Source organism: Salvia miltiorrhiza, chromosome 5 (assembly GCF_028751815.1).
Source record: "Salvia miltiorrhiza cultivar Shanhuang (shh) chromosome 5, IMPLAD_Smil_shh, whole genome shotgun sequence".
Taxonomy (NCBI): Eukaryota; Viridiplantae; Streptophyta; class Magnoliopsida; order Lamiales; family Lamiaceae; genus Salvia; species Salvia miltiorrhiza.
Genome location: NC_080391.1, coordinates 55,483,766 through 55,504,618, shown reverse-complemented (window position 1 = coordinate 55,504,618; position 20,853 = coordinate 55,483,766). Strand labels below are relative to the sequence as shown.

The following is a 20,853-nucleotide window of genomic DNA, read 5'->3' as shown; positions in this document are numbered from 1 at the left end:
TTTGTTGAAAATTGAGGTTATAAATTACTCCCTCCGTCTCACGAATCTTGACACGTTTGGTTTCGGCACGGAAATTAAGAAATTGTAGATTAGTGTTTTAGGTGTGTATGTAATAAAGTATAAAAGTGATAAAGTAGGAGATAGAAGGTAATAAAAGTGATAAAATAAGAGATAGAACGTAATAATTATTACCTTATTTGAAAATATGTCAAGATTCGTGAGACGACCTAAAAAAGAATACGTGTCAAAATTCGTGGGACGAAAGAGAGTATAATTAAAAAGATATGACGAGTGAGAATTAGCATGATCATTTTGGAATTTTGTTAGATATGTATAGACCATGTTTGCAGCTCAGATCCCATGAATCCAAATTCAATCCGTAAACTGATGGAATATTTCTAAATTGAGTTAATTGACTTTAAATTCATAAACTAAAACTGGTGAATAAATACACAAATTTTACTATCTTTTTAACGTTTCCAAAATTAAGATTCATGCCAAATCGAAACTCAATTGGCATTTGAATTTTTAGACACAGGAGCTAGAATTTCTAAATTTCGATGTCACATCAATTTATTTTGGCTGGAATTTTCTCATTTGACCGGAATCTTAATTCTAGAGAAATTTCGAAAATATTCAAAGTTCTTGAAAACGAAACCAATATAACGTAAATGCTGCATCTTATGTTATCAACACCAAAATGTGGTGATTCGGATCATGGCTTTAATTGCACAGAAAATTATGTTCAATTCAGATGATGTCCAAATATGAACTCATCACTAATAAATAGTATATATATATAACTATTTTCACTTCAAGAAAGAAGGAGACGTTCCCTTCTCTTTACAGACTTGCAAGTTTAGAAGCAGGGCCTGATCAAAGAATCAACCCCAGCTTGAGGTTGTTCTGTTGTCCCTACAAAAAAACGACGTAGACGACTATACATCGTTGGATGTGCCAGATTTGGAGACTTTGAGTCCCAACTGCTTCACACAATCAGAACGACAACAGCAAAAGCTCGTAGTATCCATTGCATCATTGAAGAAGAATGGCACAAATTAAGTTTAGGCAACGATTCCTTTCCACAGTGTGTTGAGAAGAAATCAATGGCAATTTCTGCGAGCTGTGGGCAGATTCAGCAAAATGATGCTTTTCGCGTGCTGCATATCACGATATATTTTTAAGACTGATTTCAACCCATTGATTGGAAAGGAATTGCAAGTGAGGAAAAATTTTACCTTTGCATCAACCTAACGCTGGTGGAATCTCTACGTTTCTGTTCTATGATGAAACAGCTTTGTGATTGCTCTGCGTTCGCAATCCTGGAAAGGGTAGCTTTCAAAATCATCGGTAATTCTAGATACAAACTAGCAAATACGACTAGGGAACTGAAGCTCAACCGGACTAAAGTAAAATATTTGAGAAATTAGCTGCTCTATTGCTTGCCTTAACTGACCTTGAACATATTCAAATAGAAGGGCTTGTCAGGATTCAGTCTTCTCAACTTCAAGTAGGTATATGCAAAGCTCAGCTGATCACGTGATGTAAATCGATCAACTTCATTGAACCAAAGGCATGAGAACAAATTTGACATTGCCGTATGTGCCCTGACAATAAATGATCCTTCAGGCACAACTACAGAAGAACGAAGCAGAAATAGTTTGAGTCAGATTGCAAAAACTAGCAAATAAGAGGCACTAATAGGAAGAAAATGAATTTGCTAAATCACACTCACAGCTCGGGAGATGAATATTTGGATCTGACGAGTCATACTTGGTTAGACCATCAGACTGATAAAAATGGAACTGCTCGTCAATAACAGAGTGATTGTACTTATTTAGCCGTTTATTTTGGAGCACCTCCTCCCAAACACAATGACGGGTATAATGATTTGAAATAGCATATTCTGAACCGGCTCGCCACAAAAAGTACTCAATGATCAGCATTGGATCAGCATTAAGACGCAATTTACTATCAACCCAAATAGAATACCTACCAGTGGAAAATGCCACAAGCAAGATTTTTAATTATTTATTCAAATCAACAAGATATTATTGGAAATGAAAAGGAATCATGGATATTTCATGGCTGGAGGATCACCTAGAAGACGGGAAAAGGCGATGCGACAAAAATTTTGGCACCTTTCCAGTTTTCCGCATATCTTCATATGGTAAGTTCTTCACAACAACTATCCTCCATAACCCAATGTTTCCTCTTTCGTCTGGAATATTTCCTTCGGTTGAGAGCTTAGCTAGAGTTTGCGCATCAACAAACATAACAAAGCAAACATTTTTCTTGGAGTACTCACTGATCTGCAATTAGTAAGTCAATGTCAGTCCAAGAAAGTATGTACAGTTTAACCAACCTACACAGTGCTAAGCAGAAAACATCATATGCAACCTACAGCAAAAAAGATGCCTGAGATCTATAGTGAGTTTTATGCCTGAGAATCTAAAGTGAGTTTCATGACTGAGATCTATAATGACAAACTCCATCTAGAAGATGATGTAAGAATAATAACCTAGCATTTTGCAGTAATGGTCCTAATGGACATTTGATGTAGATGTACTGTAAGATTTCCTTCAATTTGCGAGAATGCCCTTGGCTCCAAAGTATTTGGAACAGCATGAACTCAAAAATGGGTTGTACAATAATTACAGTGTAATTTACCACATATATGTGTGTATATATATATTATATAAAATAACAAGCTAGCAAGGCAATGATTACCAATTTGCTAGTTGGTCTTCTCAAAAAGTCAAAGCTTCCGAAGATGCACGAGGATACAACAATTTTACATGCATTCATATACTTTTTATCCTCCTCATCCAAATCAAATCCAGTGCTTGGAAATCCATCAGGTCCTCTCACAAAGCCACAATTAATAGTTTGATTAGTTGCATGGAAGGATTTCTCTCTATCCTTAAGAGTCTGATGTCCTCCAAATCGTGCTTCACTAGGAAGGATCCCCTGCTCTCTTTCAAGATACCTCAAAGAGAACCGAGTGAGCTTCACATTATCCTCAGGCTCATGGAGGGAAGTAACAGAATCAAGAAAAGGTACATCACAAGGAAAGTAGCCTGAAAAATATTTTAAAGAAAGGAATTGAGGATAAACAGAAGGATCAGTATAGTACTTCCTGATTTAATGACCGTACTGACTTATAATTTACATTTGAGAAACACTGGCTTGAAAATCAATATTCTTTTTCCAGGTAAAAGTTTTCAAATCCATATCAGTAACTATATAGACACCTCACAGGCAAAAACTTCCTTATATGTCTCTGTTCTGAAATGAGCATAGTAGAATTAGCACTACCAGGACTACTTCACTAGGCATATATAACTTTGTACATGAAATATGTTGAGTTCTTAAATGGTCGTGTGCTGCACTAATTAGGTGAACCAACAGAACTTACACCTTAATATATCCATAGCACATGAAACTATATACTACCTCCGTCCCCCACATAACTTTCTAGGAGGGAGGGGCACGGGTGGTTTTAAGGCAAAGTTGTTAAGTGTATTGGGAGTGGTGAAAAAGTATTGTAATTGGTATTGAGAGTAGTGAAAAGGTGAAAAGTAAGGGTAAATGGGGAATTAATTGTGGTGGGGTAGTGTCTAAAAATGGAAAGGGAAGTTTTTTTGGGGATGGACCGAAAAGGAAAGTTAGAAAGTTCGGGTACCAACCGAAAAGGAAAGTTAGAAAGTTATTTTGGGGACGGAGGGAGTATCATAAATGACAGGGTAGAAAGTAACCATTATACACTTACGCTGCCTATGCGGCTTCTTTGGTTGCTCTGTTACGTTATTTGATAGCTTCTTCTGTTGCTCTGCAATGCCATTCACCACAGATTCTTCCTCGACATCTTCCAAGGACAAAGTTGTCTCTTTAAATGTATATACGAAAGCTAGTATCAGTTCCGGTCATGAGAAAGTCAAATCAGAATCAGCATGTATGTAGATCAAAACGACACTCAATATAAGAATATACATTATTATTGGGACACTTTAAACAATCTGTAAACACCAAATTACCCAGTTTTCAAGATTGACTGTGAGATGCTCTTTGTTTTCAAGGCCGTCTGATAAAAAGATTGCAAGAATAAAATCATTTCTCAATTTCATCAAAAATCTTGACAACGTCGTCAAAAGGCAGTAAGAGATGTAAGTCTCCAGCTTTTGGTTTTAAAAAGTCAAGTAGAGGACAAATCCAAAGCACAAAGCATGCACACAACAAAGTTCCATCGATGTAGTGCTTGGCAATATCACTCACCATATAAATGCATCTTTGCCCCAAAGTATGTGAAATATATCAAGAAGAGGACGGCAAGTGACAACATTTTTCTAGAAATCCGACTAAACCTCCTTCCTCGGCGAGAAACCGACAAATGTTTCTCATTCTGACTCTGTGACTTGTTTCCAAACCACCAATGCATCTTCTCTTAAATGAAAGGTTAATGTTGCTCGTGTAAGCCATTGGGATACACATCCAAAACCTCAACTATGAAACAACTCATCTGCAGGATATACATACACATTGCTATTACATGTACTTAATATAAAACTTCCAACATATATCAATTCACGACCACAAACATTGAAACGGTGTTTCAAATTAAACTTAAAAAAGATAAATAAATCCAGCTCAAAACTAACTGAAAATAAGTTAGTACACATCTTCCACCAAAAACACTCTTCTATTTTATGTTAATCAAACGCTATGTGCTCCATAAACTTCAGATTTTTCACTGTGCAAGTAATAACAAGAAGTATTCGATGCAAAATTAGCTATAATCCGGTTACTTTACAGATTTATCACAGAATACACTATCCAAATCTACATTTGCACTTCGCGAAAACTACAATATCTCATTTCGTAGCATATGCAATGCCGATTTCCAGTCATACCATGAATATGCAAAAGGGTTTAACCATTTGATTGCTAGAAAAAAAGATGTTAGGAAAATTGAAAAGCGAAAAATAAAGAAAAAAAGATGTTAGGGATTACCGATTGAATCTTCCCTTGGTTTAACGTAATTGAATATTTTAGCGCGCGGATTAGAAGTTGCGGAGGGAAGAAGATGAAGAAAAATGGCTGCGGCGGATCTAAGCTGCAGCTGCTACGCTGGAATTGGCTTTCAGATTTGAAATAAATTTTACTCGCTCACTCTTATATAGTTATATTTTGTAATTTTAATAGTAATTCATATAAATGTCACCCTTTATTATTATTATTATTATTATTATTATTATTATTATTATTATTATTATTATTATTATTATTATTATTATTATTATTATTATTACCTCCGTTCACAAAATAACTTTCTAGATGGAGGGACACGAATTTTAAGAAAAAAATTGTTGAGTGTATCGAACATGATAAAAAAATATTGTAATTAGTATTGATAGTGGAAAAAATATGAAAAATAAAAATAAATGAAATATTATAGGTGATGGAGTATAGTCCACAAATAAGTAGGATTTTTTTTTAAAAGTCTCAATAAGAAAAAGTAAAAAATTATTTCATAGACGAAGATAAGATCATTTTCTCCACTCCCCCGTCGCAATATCATTTGTTATTATTGCGAAATCTTGTTTATTTTATTTATTTTTTTAATATTCAACTCAAATATATTCAGTTAAAATTAATATTTTATTATATTTCTAAATGAAAAAAATAAGTTGGTATCAATTTTATATAAATATAAAAATATAAAACAAATTTTCGTATATTACACTATTTGCAATTGCTAGTTACATATAATAAAATTTATACATATCACCATTCGAGAATATGTACAATATCTAACCGGATGAAATGTATAAAAGCCAAACATCAAATTTAGTGAGATGTATTTCTCTAATTTTTCTTAGAAATGAAAAATTGATAAAATGTAGAATTGAGTATTTGAAGAATAAGATGATCAAGTAATTTTAAAATTAATAAAATAATCAAATAAATAATAAATTAATTTAAATTCTCTTTATCCATTAATTATATTACTCAAAATAAACGCTTCCACATAATATAAAATAGAGATGATAAGATGCACAAATACATTTTGATAAATATATATATATATATATATATATATATATCGATTTTGTATGCAATTTTGTATTTGTTGAATTAAATTAAAAAATTTGTTTACTAAATGAGTTTTTTTTCTTTTTTTGGGGGTAACTTCTAATCCATATTTTAGTAAGCACATTGGGCCTTTTGGGCCGCTTAAGTGGGCTAAAATTGGTCCAGCCCATAACTTTGGACTAGTTTTGGATTGGGCCTTGACCTCTAATTAAATTTAACTCATTTCCTCTGCAACTGCTAGTCGTTGCTCAAAAACCTTCGAGCAGCAGCAGCAATGGCGACGGAGCTAGAAGAACTCATCGGCTTTCTCTCACATGATTCTCCACCTGTAACTCTCTCTCTTCTTCACTACTCTATGTCTCATAAGTAGCATATATCTCTCAGCTTATGCGCTAGTTCGACTGAGAATTAATTAAATATAGCCGTCGAGATCTTCTAATTTTGTTTTCAGTACTTTTTTCCTTGCTGATTCAGGTATTTTTTTTGCTCAATTTATGATTTTTATTACTGTCTTTGCAATATAGATTAAAAAGGCCGCGGTAAATATTTTTCGGGATTATACGGGTTCAGAAGATGGACTACAGTCTCTCGGGAAATATTCCGCCGTCGCCGTTCCGTCGCTGTGCCGCCTCCTTGCTGAGAAAAAGGTTCTACTCTGCTGAACTTCTCGTTGATAAAAGGAGTTGATGAGCTTGATCCTTAATTTGTTTGTTTAATACTCCAGTATACGATTTTTTGGGAGAGGCTTGAAGAATTCGTATTTAATAGTTAAATTATGAGGATATGAAGAATTAAATTTAGGTCACTTATTTTGGTGAAGTGTCTAAAATTGGCTGAATGGAAAATCAAGGCATGGGAAAGAAGTTTAAAGTGATTTTGAATGTTGTTTAAATCCACCTATTATTTGGTCAATGTAAATCGTTGAGAGCTGCCTTTAGGTGAGAATATGCTCCTCACTGTTTAACTTGTCTTGAACTAAATGCAGTTTCTGCTTCCTCTCTAGTTTGAATGTTTGACCAGTAAAGGCATATATCCAATTCAATTAAGTCCGTCGGACTATTTATCGTGCAGACAGATTTGATTGGCTATTTGGTTTTCTCGTCTGAATGGAAAATTTAGACAATGTTGTATTTGGATTGCTGTTAGTTCTTTTGTAACATTTGATTTCATTCATTCGTTCAGGAAGTGTCTGAACCTGCCGCAGAAGCCCTTGTTAATTTGTCGCAAGTTCCAGATTTAGCGGGAAAGATGGTTGAGATGGGTATCGTCAAAATTGTGATGGATATGCTGTACAAAATAGACTGTGACATAAAACACTTACTGGTCATGCTAATTGTCAATATCACACAACTGGATGCTGGAATTGAATCTTTACTTCAGGTTGCCATTATCATCTCCTTGGCTTTTCCATTTGTCCTTTTATTTTTGGTGTTGCACTATAGGAAAATTGTTTAGTTGAGTAACCATATACTGATAATTGTACTATATTCTGCAAAATAGTTATGGGTCATAAAGTGTGTTTTTGTTGTTGAAATTCTGTCGGAGTTTACTGTATCCCAGTTTCTGAAAGATTGGTTAACCAAAATAAATATAGCAAATATTATCCTGGATTCCAGAATGGAGATGAAAAGATGCAAGGTCTGTACATCATGAAGCTGGTTCGATCATTTTGTGCTTCATCTAGTGAAAGGAAAGGTGAGTTTTTCCTTCCATCCTTTCTGTAATGTGTCATTTCAATATCTTCACACGGATTATAGGAATTTCAAACAAGTTGTAATACTTTTCTGGACATTCTTTGTGTAGTTCAGAACCCAAATATTTGTCTTATTTGATGGCTTAACCTTTGTGCTCTTTTTCATCCTTACTAGGTGATGATCCCTTTGAGCATGTGGCTTCTATACTTGTAAACATATCACAGAAAGAAGCAGGAAGAAAGCTTCTACTGGAACCCAAGCGAGGACTTCTAAAGCAAATTATCAGGCAATTTGATTCACCAAGCCCATTGCGGAAGAAAGGGGTATCTGGTTTTATTTTCGTGATATGCAACATTTCATCTTGGTTTTCTTTTTTCTTACTCTGTAGATTATACTTGAGTTGATAACCCCTAGTTTCCTTTTTGATATTTATTTTTTCTAAACTTAGTTCCTCATTGTTCATCTTTCTCATGAAATATGGACATGCCAGTTATATAAGGATCAACTGGAATATCTTTTGCATTTGTTTGATTTATCTACATCTCTGGTACTTCTCCTAAGTTAACTTCACATGTACTAGTAATTTTTCTGTTGTGCAAAGGGGGTTGTTGAGAACGAAATGAAAGGACATAACGACTAGTAGCCAAAAGAATTCTTGCCACATACACCCTGTCGAAAATGCTTGTGTTGCGTTAGAACCACAACACTTAGGGTGTCTTTCTGGGGGAATTGTTTGGATGATTATAGAACTAGCAACTAGAAAGCAGAATGGCTTTATATGCTTCCGATACATTAAGTTTAGCACCTTTGAGGGAATTATGGAACGTTTTCTGATTGCTACTAGTTTTATTTTCTTTTTACAGGTCTCGGGAACTATTCGCAACTGTTGCTTTGAAGCAGAAAACCAGCTGCAAAATTTGCTTCTCGTATCAGAGTTCCTATGGCCTGCTCTACTGCTTCCAGTTGCTGGAAACAAGGTAAAATTTTCTTTGAAACCAGCTTTTTCTTTAGACTAATTTTTCTTGTTCGTCCTTCACATATATTTTCTCCTCTCCATAATCTCTGATGTCAAAACTCTTGTGATTAGTAGTAATCTTGCTTTGACCTGAAATTGTTCTACCAAACGTATAAGCACCTAGCAAGAGATGTATAGCCCTTGATGAGTTAATATTATGTGACCTAATGCAAATGATAGCTATGTAGCACAACATTCATGGTTGATGGTTTTCACACATGTAGTACATGTGTGTGGTTGATGGTTTTCACTGTCGTCTCCACCGCAGAAATGCTGTTAGTTACTCCAGTTTCTTGTTTCTGCTCTCACACATAATCTTCTGCATTCCTTTGATCTTTAACAGATATACAGTGAGCAAGATACGTCTAAAATGCCCCCCGAACTTGGGAGTGCGCTCTCAATCGAACGTGAAGCAATAGCTGACCCCGAAATTTGTGTTCAAGCGCTTGATGCCATATACCTACTCGTCTTACAGGTGAATTAACTTAACCCTCGCTAAGACAAGAACTATTCAGGGCCATTTTCTTCCGATGATTTGATGGATTAGTCTATCTTATTTTTATCTACTTTATACTATGCAAACGTAGTGTTCACCGTCGTTTCTTCTTCTAGGAAGCCGGCAGGAGGGCTTTCTGGTCCATTAATGGTCCTCGAATACTACAAGTAGGGTACGAAAACGAGGAGAACCCTCAAGTAATGGAGGCATTCGAGCGAGTTGGCTCACTGGTAGCCCTACTTCCTCTCCCATCCCATAATAGCATTCATTCTGCATTTAGTCTAAACTACATCACTATTTGCATCTGCCAAATCCTTAATATATGTTCTCCGTGTCTCGCCAGCTGATCCAAGAGAACGGCGTGGACGCAGACTCCACGCAGGCATCATAGGAGCGGCACTCCCGTTGCTATGCTGCCGTTAGTGATGATATCTCACGAGTTTCGGGTTGGACTGACATCTCTAATCATAAGTTCTCAACAACTTAGATGATTTCTTGAAATGTGTTGTATTCTAGCAAAGATATTTTGGGCAACATGGTGATGTGAAAGTGTGCTTGATGGATGGATCCATCTTAAATTAATATTTACGTTTGGAGCTTTATCAATTTTGAACTCTTAACTCTTAAGGTCTCTAAATTCATGTTGCTCGAAAAAATTATCCATTTTAAAAAACATATAAAATAATTGGAAAAAAATATGAAAATATATGTTTTTTGAATAGCCCATTCCGATTCATTCTAAAAAGACTAATTAAAAATTAAAAAAAATGTGATTTTTTAAGTTATAAATTGATGGTTTCAACTATTCATTGTCCAAGTCAAAATTTCTTCTGAGATTCTAAGGGGCCGTTTGATTTGCAGTTTAGGATTGATTAGGATTAAAATTATCTTTAGAAATTAGTGTGGATTAGTGTGAATTTATATTATTTCATGGGTGTTTGATATCATGGCTACTTAATCCTATATTATGTTTGATATCCATAGGATTATGTTGGATTATATTATCTAATACCAAAACTATCCTCACATAATTTTAAAAATATCATGTGTGTCCACCATTACTTGGGCATTTGCATCGATATGCGTGAGGAAGGGTAGCAGAATTTTTATCCAACTTCTCAGTATTAAATTTATCCGAGGGGGGTGGGCGGATTATTAGTATGGGTTAATCCCACAAAATAGCATGGAGAAGTAGGATTAAGTAGGAGTTGACCATATTAACTGCACATGATATCAAACATCACACTAATCTGTATTAATTTAATTTATCCTACCTATAAACCCATATCAAACAGGCCCTAAATTGATAAAGAACGTGCTTCCTCTGTTTATAAAAAAATTATTATTTCGTCTATACAAAAATTATCTTAGTAGAGTTCGCACAATATAACAATTTTTTTGTAGAGGCATGAAGTATTCTCTCCATTTCAAGAATCTTGACACGTTTTTTTTTTTTTTGGCCGTCCCACGAATCTTGACATATTTTCAAATAAGGTAACTTATCTCTTCTATTTTATCATTTTTATTATTTTACTTTATCATTTTTATCACTTTCTCTCTGCTACTTTATCACTTTTATATTTTATTAATACACACTTAAAACACTAATCTATAATTTTTTAATTCGCGTGCTGAAACCAAACGTGTCAAGATTCGTGGGACGGAGGGAATATCTATTAGGCATAGATTAATAAAATCCTTTTACTTTTAGGAAAAAGTAGTTTTATTTCCTATTAAATTAACGGTTAATGAATAGTAATTTGAAAACAACGGAACATGCAAGGCCCAAGGGTCCCACTCGGAGACAACAGACAAAGAAAGTAGTGGTCAATAATTAAGACACACGTGTAAGAATGCTATGGCAAAGCAACACGAGATATTTCAAGGGCAAAAATGAGAATTCCAAAAGCACCTAAAGTCAGAAGACCCAAATCAAATGGTAAGTCAATGAGAATATATGGTGTATTTGTATTACTCCCTCCGTCCCAATATTGTTGGCCACATTTGGTTTCGGCACGGGAATTAAGGAGTTGTAGATTAGTATTTTAAGTGTGTGTGTAATATAGTATAAAAGTAATAAAGTAGGAGAGAGAAGGTGATAAAGTATGAGAGAGAAGGTAATAAAATGATAAAGTATGAGAGAGAATGTGATAAAGTAGGAGAGAGAATATAATAAAGTGATAAAGTAGGAGAGATAATGTGATAAAGTAAGAGATTGAATGTGATAAATATTTCCATTTTAGGAAAGTGGCCAAGTGGGACAAACTAAAAAGGAAATGTGGCCAACAATATTGGGACAGAGGGAGTACTATTAATTAAATTTTACTATTATGATTAATAAATGAATCAATAAATTTGATGGAAAATTATGAATTTAAAGTACGAAATTTAGTGAATTTCTCCTGGAAATTCTATACTCTCGCCATCCATGATCAATGTTCCCCACATTTTTTAATGCGAATTTTAAGAAAAGTTAGAAAAGTGTATTGTGATTGTGAGTGGAGTTTGGATTCCATATTAAAGGTGTTATTATACAGTAGTGTTTAAAGATATGTAGTGAAAGAGTAAAATTTGAGTTCCACCGTGGTATTTGAAAATGTGTGGTGGAGGAGTAAAATTTGAATTCTATATTAATAAATTATACTGTTGGGTAGTGTTTAAAAATAAAAAATGAACAGTTTTTGCATACGTACTGAAATTAAAAAAAAAAAAATAATTCAAGTTAAAGCAAATAATAGGGTAAAACAAGGGAAACTAGAAGACTCGTCAAACGGAAGCTACTAATAATTCAAGTTAAAGCAAATAAAATATCATCAATCTTGATATAAACATTGTCGGCTTCATACATTCAAATGTATCAGGGTCCCACATTTTATGTGAGAGCTAAAATAATTAAAGTGGGGTAAGGGCTCCACCTGCTTTTACTAAAAATAGAAATGAATACCAAAATGTGGGACGGCAAAAAAAAATGAAAATTGGATACTAAAAGCTGGGACGGGGGAGTACTATGTTTGGGGTTTATTGCCAACCTAAATGAGTTGATTCTGACTCACTAAGAATGGCTTTATGTCTTTTTAATGAGAATAAAACAAGATAGTTTATTGAAAATGTATCACTTTTTTTGGTTAAAAATAAAGCTTATTTAGTGTTACCGTTAATAAGAAAAATTAATATTGAACAATTCGTGTTACCGTTAATAAGAAAAATTGTATTACAATGAATGCAACCAACCTGCATGTACAATTAATATTCTAAGTTCCTTAATTCAAAAAAATATACTCCCTCCGTCCCGGCCAAGACGCTACATATGTTTTTCGGCACAGAATTTAAGGAGTTGTAGATTAATGTTTTAAATGTGTAATAATAAAGTGATAAAGTATGAGAGAGAAAGTAATAAAGTGATAAAGTAGGAGAGAGAAGGTAATAAAGAAATACTTAATTAGTATTCCCTCCGTCCCAATAATCTTGTCCTACTTTCCTTTTTGGGTTGTCCCAATAATCTTGTCCCATTTCCTTTTTGGGTAAAAATTAGGGGAGCATTACTTAACTTAATGAAGGCTGATTTTAATTAAGTTCCTAATTAAGTCAACATCTATTAATTAATTCTAACCCTAGTCTATCACAATTCTCACTCGGCTCTCTCTCTCTCTCTATCTGCCGACTTCTCCTTCCTCCAGAAACCCTCATTCCCACCGGCGCCGCCTCCCATTCTCCTCCTTTACACGGTGCCTCGCGCCGTTTTACCGAACGGTGTACCGGCCCCGTTACGATCTTTCAGCGATTGAGTTCAGATCGACACAAATCTAACTCTTGTAGCTGTTGATCGGCATACTCGCTTGAGTTCAGATCTACACAGATCTTAGCCAAGCCGGCTTAGATCGGTAAACCGCAGTGATGAGCAACCTTTGGGAAGCCTACCTGAGCGGCGCTTACATTCCAGACACGGAAGATGAGGACTACACTTTGTGGGGTGTCCCGCCGGCGGTGGATTGCCCGTTCTCGACGAGTTTCTCGGAGATAGAGGAGGAGTCGGAAGTGGTGGAGGAGGCAGAAGCTGGGCGTGAGTCGCCCGGAGCCCTAGCTCCGGCGAAACCAAGGTGGTCCTTGTTTAGGCGTCCCATGCCTTTAAATCCATCTATATCTGTTATTAACCCTTCATTTGAACCTGAAAATTCTGATTTTGATGATGGTTCCTTGTTTTGTGAGGAAAATTGGGACGAGGTTGTTCGTTATTGTGGTCCGGAGGCCCCTGTGAGGAAGTTCATGCACTCTCCTGCGATGTTGGCCTTCATGAATGGCCTGCTCTATTTTCCCGAATATTGGGTGAGGCCTTCCAATTTGATGTCTTCCCTGTATTTGTGCTTGGTATAGGCTCACTTGGCAGCCTTTGTTTTGTATGGCTTTTCATGTATATGTGCTTGGTATAGGCTCACTTGGCAGCCTCTGTTTGTTGGCTTTACATGTGTGTGTGCTTTGTATAGGCTCACTTGGCAGCCTCTGTTTGTTGGCTTTGCATGTGTAATGTGCTTGTCAATGAGTTGTTGGGCGATGGATAATGCCTTAGATGATCCATGCCACTTACTATTCCATTTTCCATGAGATAGTTAATTGCCTCCTTAACTAAATCATGGGGAACTTGTAAGTTGAGTGGTAACTCTCCTTGTCTAATAAGTGCTCCTTTCTTCATGTGAGGAATTTTGTAGGTGTTGTGCCCTTTGACCTTTAGAATTTCAGTCAAACAGCCTTGAAGGCTCAAGAAAACATTGTTTAATGTTATGGGAGATAGTTCATCAAATGAACTCTTGACTGCCTCCACTAATGTATCTATGTTGGTACAAACTGATTCAGTTTGTAGGCTTTGAATAGCCCTAAACCAACCTAGATCATTAATGTTGGTATCCGGTGAATTCGGTGGTTGATGAACAATCTTTATGTCAAAGCCATCCGAGCTGGCAGCCTGTCTAAAATCAGGATCACTGTCTTTAATGTGTGGTTTTGCGTTGTCTTGTTGAATGAAGATGACCCTACTAGCAAACTGTGGCCACTTGGCCTTAATTGCAGGAATGATCTGCCAACATACAATTAAAATAAAGATTCAGCATTCATTAAATTGAAATAACAGTTCATCATTCATTAATGTTACATGCTCTAGTTCATTAAATTGAAATAACAGTTCATCATTCATTAAATTGAAATAACAGTTCAGCATTCATTAATGTTACATGCTCTAGTTCATTAAATTGAAATAACAGTTCATCATTCATTAAATTGAAATAACAGTTCAGCATTCATTAATGTTACATGAGATAGTTCATCAAATTGAACATTAAGTTCAGCCCTAATTAATGGACAACCCATCTAAAACACAACTTAATTCAATACATATCATACTAGAGTGACATACAGGACATCTTTCATGTGAGTAAACTACCTTGTTTATAATGCAGTCCTTAATTACTTCCTTCGTGATTGATTGAATGGGCTTTTGCTCGAGTGTACCAGCCTCCCTGTTTTTGCTATTCCTCTTGGCTGGTACATATTCTGTAAATGGGAAAATCCCTATTTTCCCATCAAAAAGAACTGTTCCATCCTCTGCAATTAGCGGTCTGCATACAGCGCACATAAACATGACCTTAGTGATGAACTTTTTATTTTTGCAACTCCTTTGTGGTTCAGCCTCTGTTGGTGTGAGATAGTATCGATGATTTGATTTGGTTAGGTAAAACCATTTCTCATTGATATGCACCGTGTTGTGCATGCTCTTGTATTGAAGCACCTTGAGTATTCTATCATACTCGATTGCTTCAAGAGAAAACTTTAGACGTAACAACTTATTAGGGGCTGTTAAATCGGGCTTAATAGCACTAGTATGAGCCCTGATCAAACCTTTGCTTACCCATCGCCCAACTGTGCTCTTGCTGCAATTAATTCCACGTGCTAGCCTTCTAATAGTTGCTCTTTTGTTTAACTCCATGCTTGAAATTAATTCCAAGTCTATTTCAACTCTTTTGCGCCTTGTTTTGTTGATTTTCCCACTGCAAGAATGCATATGCTCACCTTGGCTTTTCTGTTTTTTGGCAGCGTTCCATAGGCGAGTCACCGTCCGCCGACAAACGCCGAACTTGACAGCAGCCTCCTTCATTCGGCCACGTTTTGGCTTCCCACCGTGGCTGTCTTCAAGCACAAATTGGATGATGGAGTTTCTCTCTCCCGTGGTTAGATCGTTGCGCCTCACCATTGTTGATTTTGAAGTGATTTTGGTGATTTTGTAGTAGGTTCTTCAATTTTCAGATTGTGAATGTAATAGGCATTGTGAATGGCAGATTTTATAGATGTTGGAACTTGTGTTTTGGTGGGAATACTTGTCAGCCGAATGTTCCTTGTTTTGAATGAAAATTTCATTTTCAGCCAAATGTTCCCTCTCTAATTTCACTTTGGTATTGAAGTCTTCAATTGGCGCCACTTTTTAATTCAGTTTGGTATTGAAGTCTTTTAGTTACAGGTGAAAAGAAAGGGTGACAGCCGAACTGTTACACTTTTTAATTCAGTTTGAGTGTAATTTAATTTCAGTCAAAAAAAAATTTAATTATATTTATAATTTAATTGAATTTAAAAATAAACTAAATTGTTAAATTTAAAATAAGTTGGTCAATATTTTAATGAAGTCAAACACAAAGATAATTAGTTCATACTTACTTTTTCTAAAACAAGTGGACCCTTACAATTTACAACACTAACTCAACACTCCTTAATCTCCGTGCCCAAAAGAAAGGGGACAAGATTACCGGGACGGAGGGAGTATTAATTAAGTATTTAAAATTCCTTATTTTTGCCAAATATAGAAATGTAGCATCTTCGTTGGGACGACCCAAAAAGGAATATGTAGCATCTTGGGCGGGACGGAGGGAGTATATTCTATGTTCCTAGGAATTAATTATGCACATTTAATTTATTTTGGGAGTATGAAGTTTCTGACATTGTCTGTACTTTATATTTAAGCAAACGTTGCTAAAATAAGCATCTACTGTATGTTACTAATATTTTAAAATAAATTTATTTTTAGACTTTTTATGTCTGTTTCTTGCGATATTATTTATTTATGTTACTATAAAATATGCCAAATACGGCATGTTTTTTTGATTTTATCACAGCGGAAATAACAACGCGAGATTTTTCAAGCTGCAGGCCATTATTTAGATAGCAGGTAGAATCATATTTTAAATTATTGATTGTTAATATTAATATATCCTTCATCCGTCCCACGAATCTTGACACGTTTTCCTTTTGGGACCGTCCCAGGAATCTTGACGCATTTCCAAATAAGATACTAATAATTATTATCTTCTCTCTTCTATTTTATCACTTTTATATTTTATTAACTATACACTTAAAACCCTTTCAAAAAAAAAAACTATACACTTAAAACACTAATCTACAACTCCTTAATTTCTGTGCCGAAATCAAACGTGTTAAGAATCGTGGGACGGAGGGAGTACGTAATTGCAACAATAAATATTTATATTTTGTCATGGTAACATAAATATTTAAATTAAAATTGATGCAACGGCCACTAGATTTATAGTTTTATTTAATGATGATGAATTGATTCTGGATTTAATTGAATTATAGAGCCATTTCAATATTTAGTTCTAATCTGATTTATTCTTCATTTAGTAAAAAAAAAGGTAATGCTTATCCTTTGGAAGTTTCTTTTTTAGTTCGGTTTGGGAAGTCTCTTTTATTAGTACAATATAGTTGATCTAGCTACTAACTTATGGAACTTCCACTAATTTAAACTTTTATTTCTATTAATTATACCTTGTAATTATGTTATTAATACTAAATTAATTCCAACATAATTAAATTAAATTAAATAATGCAAAAGCAAAACCACTAAAGTCCCATAGATTTTTTTTTTCTTCTTCAGAAAATGGTCAAAAACGACAGCCACACGGTATTTCGTACAACTGTCTGTCGTATTTTCTCAAATACTAATATTTATATTTGTGAGAACTCAAATGTTTATATTAAGATATTTTCGAAAGTTGAATTTTAATGTGACCAGCTGAGCTAAGTCATAGAATATTATCTAATAATGGAGTCGCAATAATTAAAATTAAAATAATTTGATATAATATATAAATACAAACACATTTCATCTCTCTCGGATCAACCCAGAACTCTTCAAGTGTGTGTGATTATCACTTTTGAGGAGGGAATAATTTGACCCCAAATTGATCCGTCCAATCATCTCTATCTAGGGTTTGTTCATCGGAATTTCGATTCAATTTCCTGTGTCGCTCCACGCAAACCCGACGACATCTTCTCGATCGGGCGATGTTAGGTATGGAGATGATGAATGGTGTAAAAGTGTCGGACGAAATGCTGGGGACATTCGCGCCGATAATCGTGTACTGGATGTATTCGGGGATTTACGTCTTGCTAGGCTCACTCGACGATTACAGGCTGCACACGCGCAAGGATGAAGATGAGAAGAATTTGGTGTCCAAGAGCGATGTGGTCAAAGGCGTGCTCCTCCAGCAGGCGGTTCAGGCCGTCGTCGCCACTCTTCTCTTCGCCGTAAGTAGTGTTTCTATTTCTGTTTTGTTCGTTTCCTTTGTTGAATTTTGTTTTTTTTTTTCTCTCGTTTATTTGTTGTTTTTGTATTTAATCGATGTTGCTGCGTGTGTGTGTGTGTTTCGGCGATGATTGGGTGTGATTTTTGTTGAGTGTGAGGATGAGAGCTGGTGAATTTTGTTGCGTGTGTGAGCGTGCACTTTTTACTTGGCTGTAGATTTGGAATCTGCCGTTGTGCGTTTTGGTTGATATTGCTTGTGTTTGCATAACGGTAGGACTGTCGTATCTGCGTGTTATTTGCGCGATGTATCGTGATCGTATTGAGTGGTTGATCAAGGGGGTGTAGTAGGTCATCCTTGTGCTGTTGTATGGAAATTGGAATCGGTATTGATTGTTGTTGTTACCTAACTATATCTTGAATCTGTGACATCAGATACTTGAAATATTTCTTCCTTCTATGTGGATGTGCTATGTCTTTTTTTGTTGGTGTCTTCGTGTAGCATACGGCAGCTACCTTTCGTTTGCTGTCAGTAGATGTGATCAGTAATTCTACTTTTTAGATTATTGAATGCTTACAGCAATTTTTTAGGACAATCTGTTTCTTGAAGTTCTCTGAAATGCATTGGCAATTGAGCATATGAATGCTGCTTAAGTTGTTGGGCATGAATACGCCAAACGGCAAAGCATTTTCTTCATTTGAGCAGAATTTATGGCAACTGATTATTGGCAAATATATGAACTAGCAATTAATATTCCTTGGTTTGTCGGGATCTTGTTGTGCATCGAATAAGTGCATTGTTTTGGTTAAATGAGTTGGAGCTTATATATTTAATATCCCACTATTGATTTCTTTGTCTGAATCTTATAAAAACACTTTACAAGTATAAACTACTCCCTGGAATCTAGCTTGCTATAAATTTCTGCTTCTCCATGTCTCTTTAACTCTCACATCAATATTTTGGTTTCCTCAGCAATATGTAATCTAATTGGTTGTATGTAACAGAAAAAATAGACGCAATCGAGTCAGCATAATTGTTTATAAAGATTTATTTTAAGGGATTCTATCTTGTTTTTTGGCATTTGACCACGTGGTAAATAGTTCTTGATTAAGGGGATAAGTTGCTTAGATCATGCCAACAACTTCATTATCTTTAAAAAGAAAGTCGCTATGCGTTTTAAGATGCTTTGGTCCTAAAATATACCTTATTAAGTTTTGACTTGTTTGTCGTTCTCTGACAAAGTTTTTCTAGTTGAACAGATTAAATTGATAACACGCGATTCATGTGTGACATAACAGTAATGTAATTTGAATGTAAAGAACAGAGGTTGATCATAGAGTTTATTCTATAAACATAGTTATCTTCGGTAATTTCCAGACTTCCAGTGGAGTATTAGTACTTTCCAGATATTGTTCCTTCATCTCCAGATTACACCTGGATTTTTAAAAACATGCTTCAAAATTATGGTTTAAAATCAAATAACAACGATGGTTGGCCCATCTCATGATTATTTTGTTGGGCCTGGGGGGCATTAATTTCATTTCCCTTCTACTGAATTATTTCCCTCTTTGTTCTGTAATGAGACCATAGAGAATTGGTGCTGATATTTAATGTGACTGTTACCATTATTAATGCCTACACTTGTTGAGAAATTAGTGCGTACTGAGTCGTCTTCATTTTAGTTGCAGTAGTGGTAACACCCTTTGATTTAGCTGCTGATCTTATCTGACTGAGTTATGGATTCGCCTCTGGATTCTCGAAACCTGTTTATTCTAGGAAATTAAAGCTCGTAGGTTGCTGTTTTCATTGATATTACTTAGTTAATGAGTATTTCTGGAATGAAGTATCTGCTAGCTCACTTGTTATTTGTTTTGTCAATTCTGAGGTGAGCTATTCATTACCTGTGAGATTATCCTGTGGCTTCTACTTTTCCGTTCATTTCTTTAGTTAAATTTTGTCAAAAGCTATTGTAACATGATGCCCATACCCCTCTCAGTCTGTCCGCTTCAGTTAACATCTACTCAAGTGGTATCTGTTTCTTATACGACATAATCGGGTTCTGTAGAAATTGTTTTGACCTAAGTAGACCATGTTGGTAATCCGTTGTCTATCAGTTTGTAAAATGAATTATTATACCATGCAGGTTACTGGAAGCGACAGTGATCCCGCACAAGCTCAGCCGACTTCCCTCATTGTTCTCGCTCGACAATTCTTGGTTGGGATGATGGTGTTAGATACCTGGCAATACTTCATGCACCGGTACATGCACCAAAACAAGTTCTTGTACAAGCACATCCACTCTCAACATCACCGGCTGGTTGTTCCCTACGCGTTTGGAGCTCTGTACAACCACCCCGTTGAAGGCCTGCTTCTGGACACAGTTGGCGGCGCTCTATCCTTCCTCGTATCAGGCATGTCTCCTCGAGCTTCCATCTTCTTCTTCTCGTTTGCTACCCTCAAAACAGTCGATGATCACTGCGGGCTGTGGCTACCGGGCAATCTCTTCCACCTGCTGTTCAGAAACAACTCCGCGTATCACGATATCCACCACCAGCTCTACGGCAACAAGTATAACTTTTCGCAGCCGTTCTTTGTGATGTGGGATAGGATCCTCGGCACTTACATGCCGTATTCGCTTGAGAAGAATAGCAACGGGGGCTTCGAAGCACGGCCCTCGAAAGAATATAAGGATGACTGATTTTGAACAAAATAATCACTGGCTGTAACAATTGTGTATCACTATAGGTTTTCTTCTTTTTTCTTTTTGGAATTGTTACTTTTACCTTGTTTAGTGATTATGAGTGCTTTTTTATATTCGTTCATATACATACTCAATGTGCATGTACTACAATTAGCTCTTCTCAATATAAGCATTTTGAAGAATGGAAAAAGAAAAAAAGAGAACTTGTTACTTTTGCTACTATATATATATATATTCTTTTTCTGATTTTGGTTTCTGTGATATAATAAGCATTACAA

The 20,853-nt window shown here is 35.5% G+C and overlaps 4 protein-coding genes across 6 annotated transcripts; 2 read left to right on the top strand and 2 right to left on the bottom strand.

The window, feature by feature from the left end:
- Nucleotides 1-681: 681 nt before the first annotated feature.
- Nucleotides 682-5,164, bottom strand: LOC131025215 (probable hexosyltransferase MUCI70). 3 transcript variants are annotated; one of them, XM_057954870.1, is made up of 9 exons: nt 5,011-5,164; nt 4,276-4,519; nt 3,773-3,889; nt 2,731-3,080; nt 2,101-2,312; nt 1,736-1,992; nt 1,457-1,635; nt 1,239-1,322; nt 682-1,160 (listed from the first exon to the last, which is right to left on the bottom strand). In XM_057954870.1, the coding sequence occupies exons 2-8, from the start codon at nt 4,436-4,438 to the stop codon at nt 1,269-1,271; spliced, it is 1,332 nt and encodes a 443-aa protein (XP_057810853.1). In that variant the 5' UTR covers nt 4,439-4,519; nt 5,011-5,164; the 3' UTR covers nt 682-1,160; nt 1,239-1,268. The 3 variants fall into 3 exon arrangements, with proteins under 3 accessions (XP_057810853.1, XP_057810851.1, XP_057810852.1); XM_057954868.1 differs by having other exon boundaries at nt 3,773-3,910; nt 5,011-5,154; XM_057954869.1 differs by having other exon boundaries at nt 3,773-3,910; nt 4,276-4,542; nt 5,011-5,138.
- Nucleotides 5,165-6,290: 1,126 nt separating this feature from the next.
- LOC131025213 (uncharacterized) lies at nt 6,291-9,904 on the top strand. Its single transcript, XM_057954867.1, has 9 exons — nt 6,291-6,421; nt 6,618-6,740; nt 7,276-7,473; nt 7,710-7,788; nt 7,962-8,110; nt 8,651-8,764; nt 9,146-9,277; nt 9,415-9,528; nt 9,642-9,904. Exons 1-9 carry the CDS (start codon nt 6,368-6,370, stop codon nt 9,687-9,689), a joined length of 1,011 nt encoding a protein of 336 aa, XP_057810850.1. The 5' UTR covers nt 6,291-6,367; the 3' UTR covers nt 9,690-9,904.
- Nucleotides 9,905-13,781: 3,877 nt separating this feature from the next.
- LOC131026148 (uncharacterized) lies at nt 13,782-15,536 on the bottom strand. The gene is made up of 2 exons (XM_057955917.1): nt 14,730-15,536; nt 13,782-14,366 (listed from the first exon to the last, which is right to left on the bottom strand). Exons 1-2 carry the CDS (start codon nt 15,534-15,536, stop codon nt 13,782-13,784), a joined length of 1,392 nt encoding a protein of 463 aa, XP_057811900.1.
- A 1,754-nt stretch (nt 15,537-17,290) lies between these two features.
- On the top strand, nt 17,291-20,587 carry LOC131025212 (sphinganine C4-monooxygenase 1). Its single transcript, XM_057954866.1, has 2 exons — nt 17,291-17,878; nt 20,018-20,587. Exons 1-2 carry the CDS (start codon nt 17,636-17,638, stop codon nt 20,570-20,572), a joined length of 798 nt encoding a protein of 265 aa, XP_057810849.1. The 5' UTR covers nt 17,291-17,635; the 3' UTR covers nt 20,573-20,587.
- The last annotated feature ends 266 nt before the right edge of the window (nt 20,588-20,853 follow it).

What these genes read in the sequence shown, in the direction of transcription:
- LOC131025215 (XM_057954868.1), bottom strand. Translation starts at nt 4,438, where the DNA reads ATGCATTGGTGGTTTGGAAACAAGTCACAGAGTCAGAATGAGAAACAT. An exon ending in GGCAAAGATGCATTTATATG is followed by an intron (nt 3,911 to 4,275) that starts GTGAGTGATATT and finishes AACTGATACTAG; the next exon opens with CTTTCGTATATACATTTAAA. An exon ending in GAAGACCAACTAGCAAATTG is followed by an intron (nt 2,313 to 2,730) that starts GTAATCATTGCC and finishes TACTAATTGCAG; the next exon opens with ATCAGTGAGTACTCCAAGAA.
- LOC131025213 (XM_057954867.1), top strand. Translation starts at nt 6,368, where the DNA reads ATGGCGACGGAGCTAGAAGAACTCATCGGCTTTCTCTCACATGATTCT. An exon ending in TTCATCTAGTGAAAGGAAAG is followed by an intron (nt 7,789 to 7,961) that starts GTGAGTTTTTCC and finishes CATCCTTACTAG; the next exon opens with GTGATGATCCCTTTGAGCAT. An exon ending in TATACCTACTCGTCTTACAG is followed by an intron (nt 9,278 to 9,414) that starts GTGAATTAACTT and finishes TTCTTCTTCTAG; the next exon opens with GAAGCCGGCAGGAGGGCTTT.
- LOC131026148 (XM_057955917.1), bottom strand. Translation starts at nt 15,536, where the DNA reads ATGGTGAGGCGCAACGATCTAACCACGGGAGAGAGAAACTCCATCATC. An exon ending in AGGACTGCATTATAAACAAG is followed by an intron (nt 14,367 to 14,729) that starts GTAGTTTACTCA and finishes GTATGTTGGCAG; the next exon opens with ATCATTCCTGCAATTAAGGC.
- LOC131025212 (XM_057954866.1), top strand. Translation starts at nt 17,636, where the DNA reads ATGTTAGGTATGGAGATGATGAATGGTGTAAAAGTGTCGGACGAAATG. An exon ending in TCGCCACTCTTCTCTTCGCC is followed by an intron (nt 17,879 to 20,017) that starts GTAAGTAGTGTT and finishes TATACCATGCAG; the next exon opens with GTTACTGGAAGCGACAGTGA.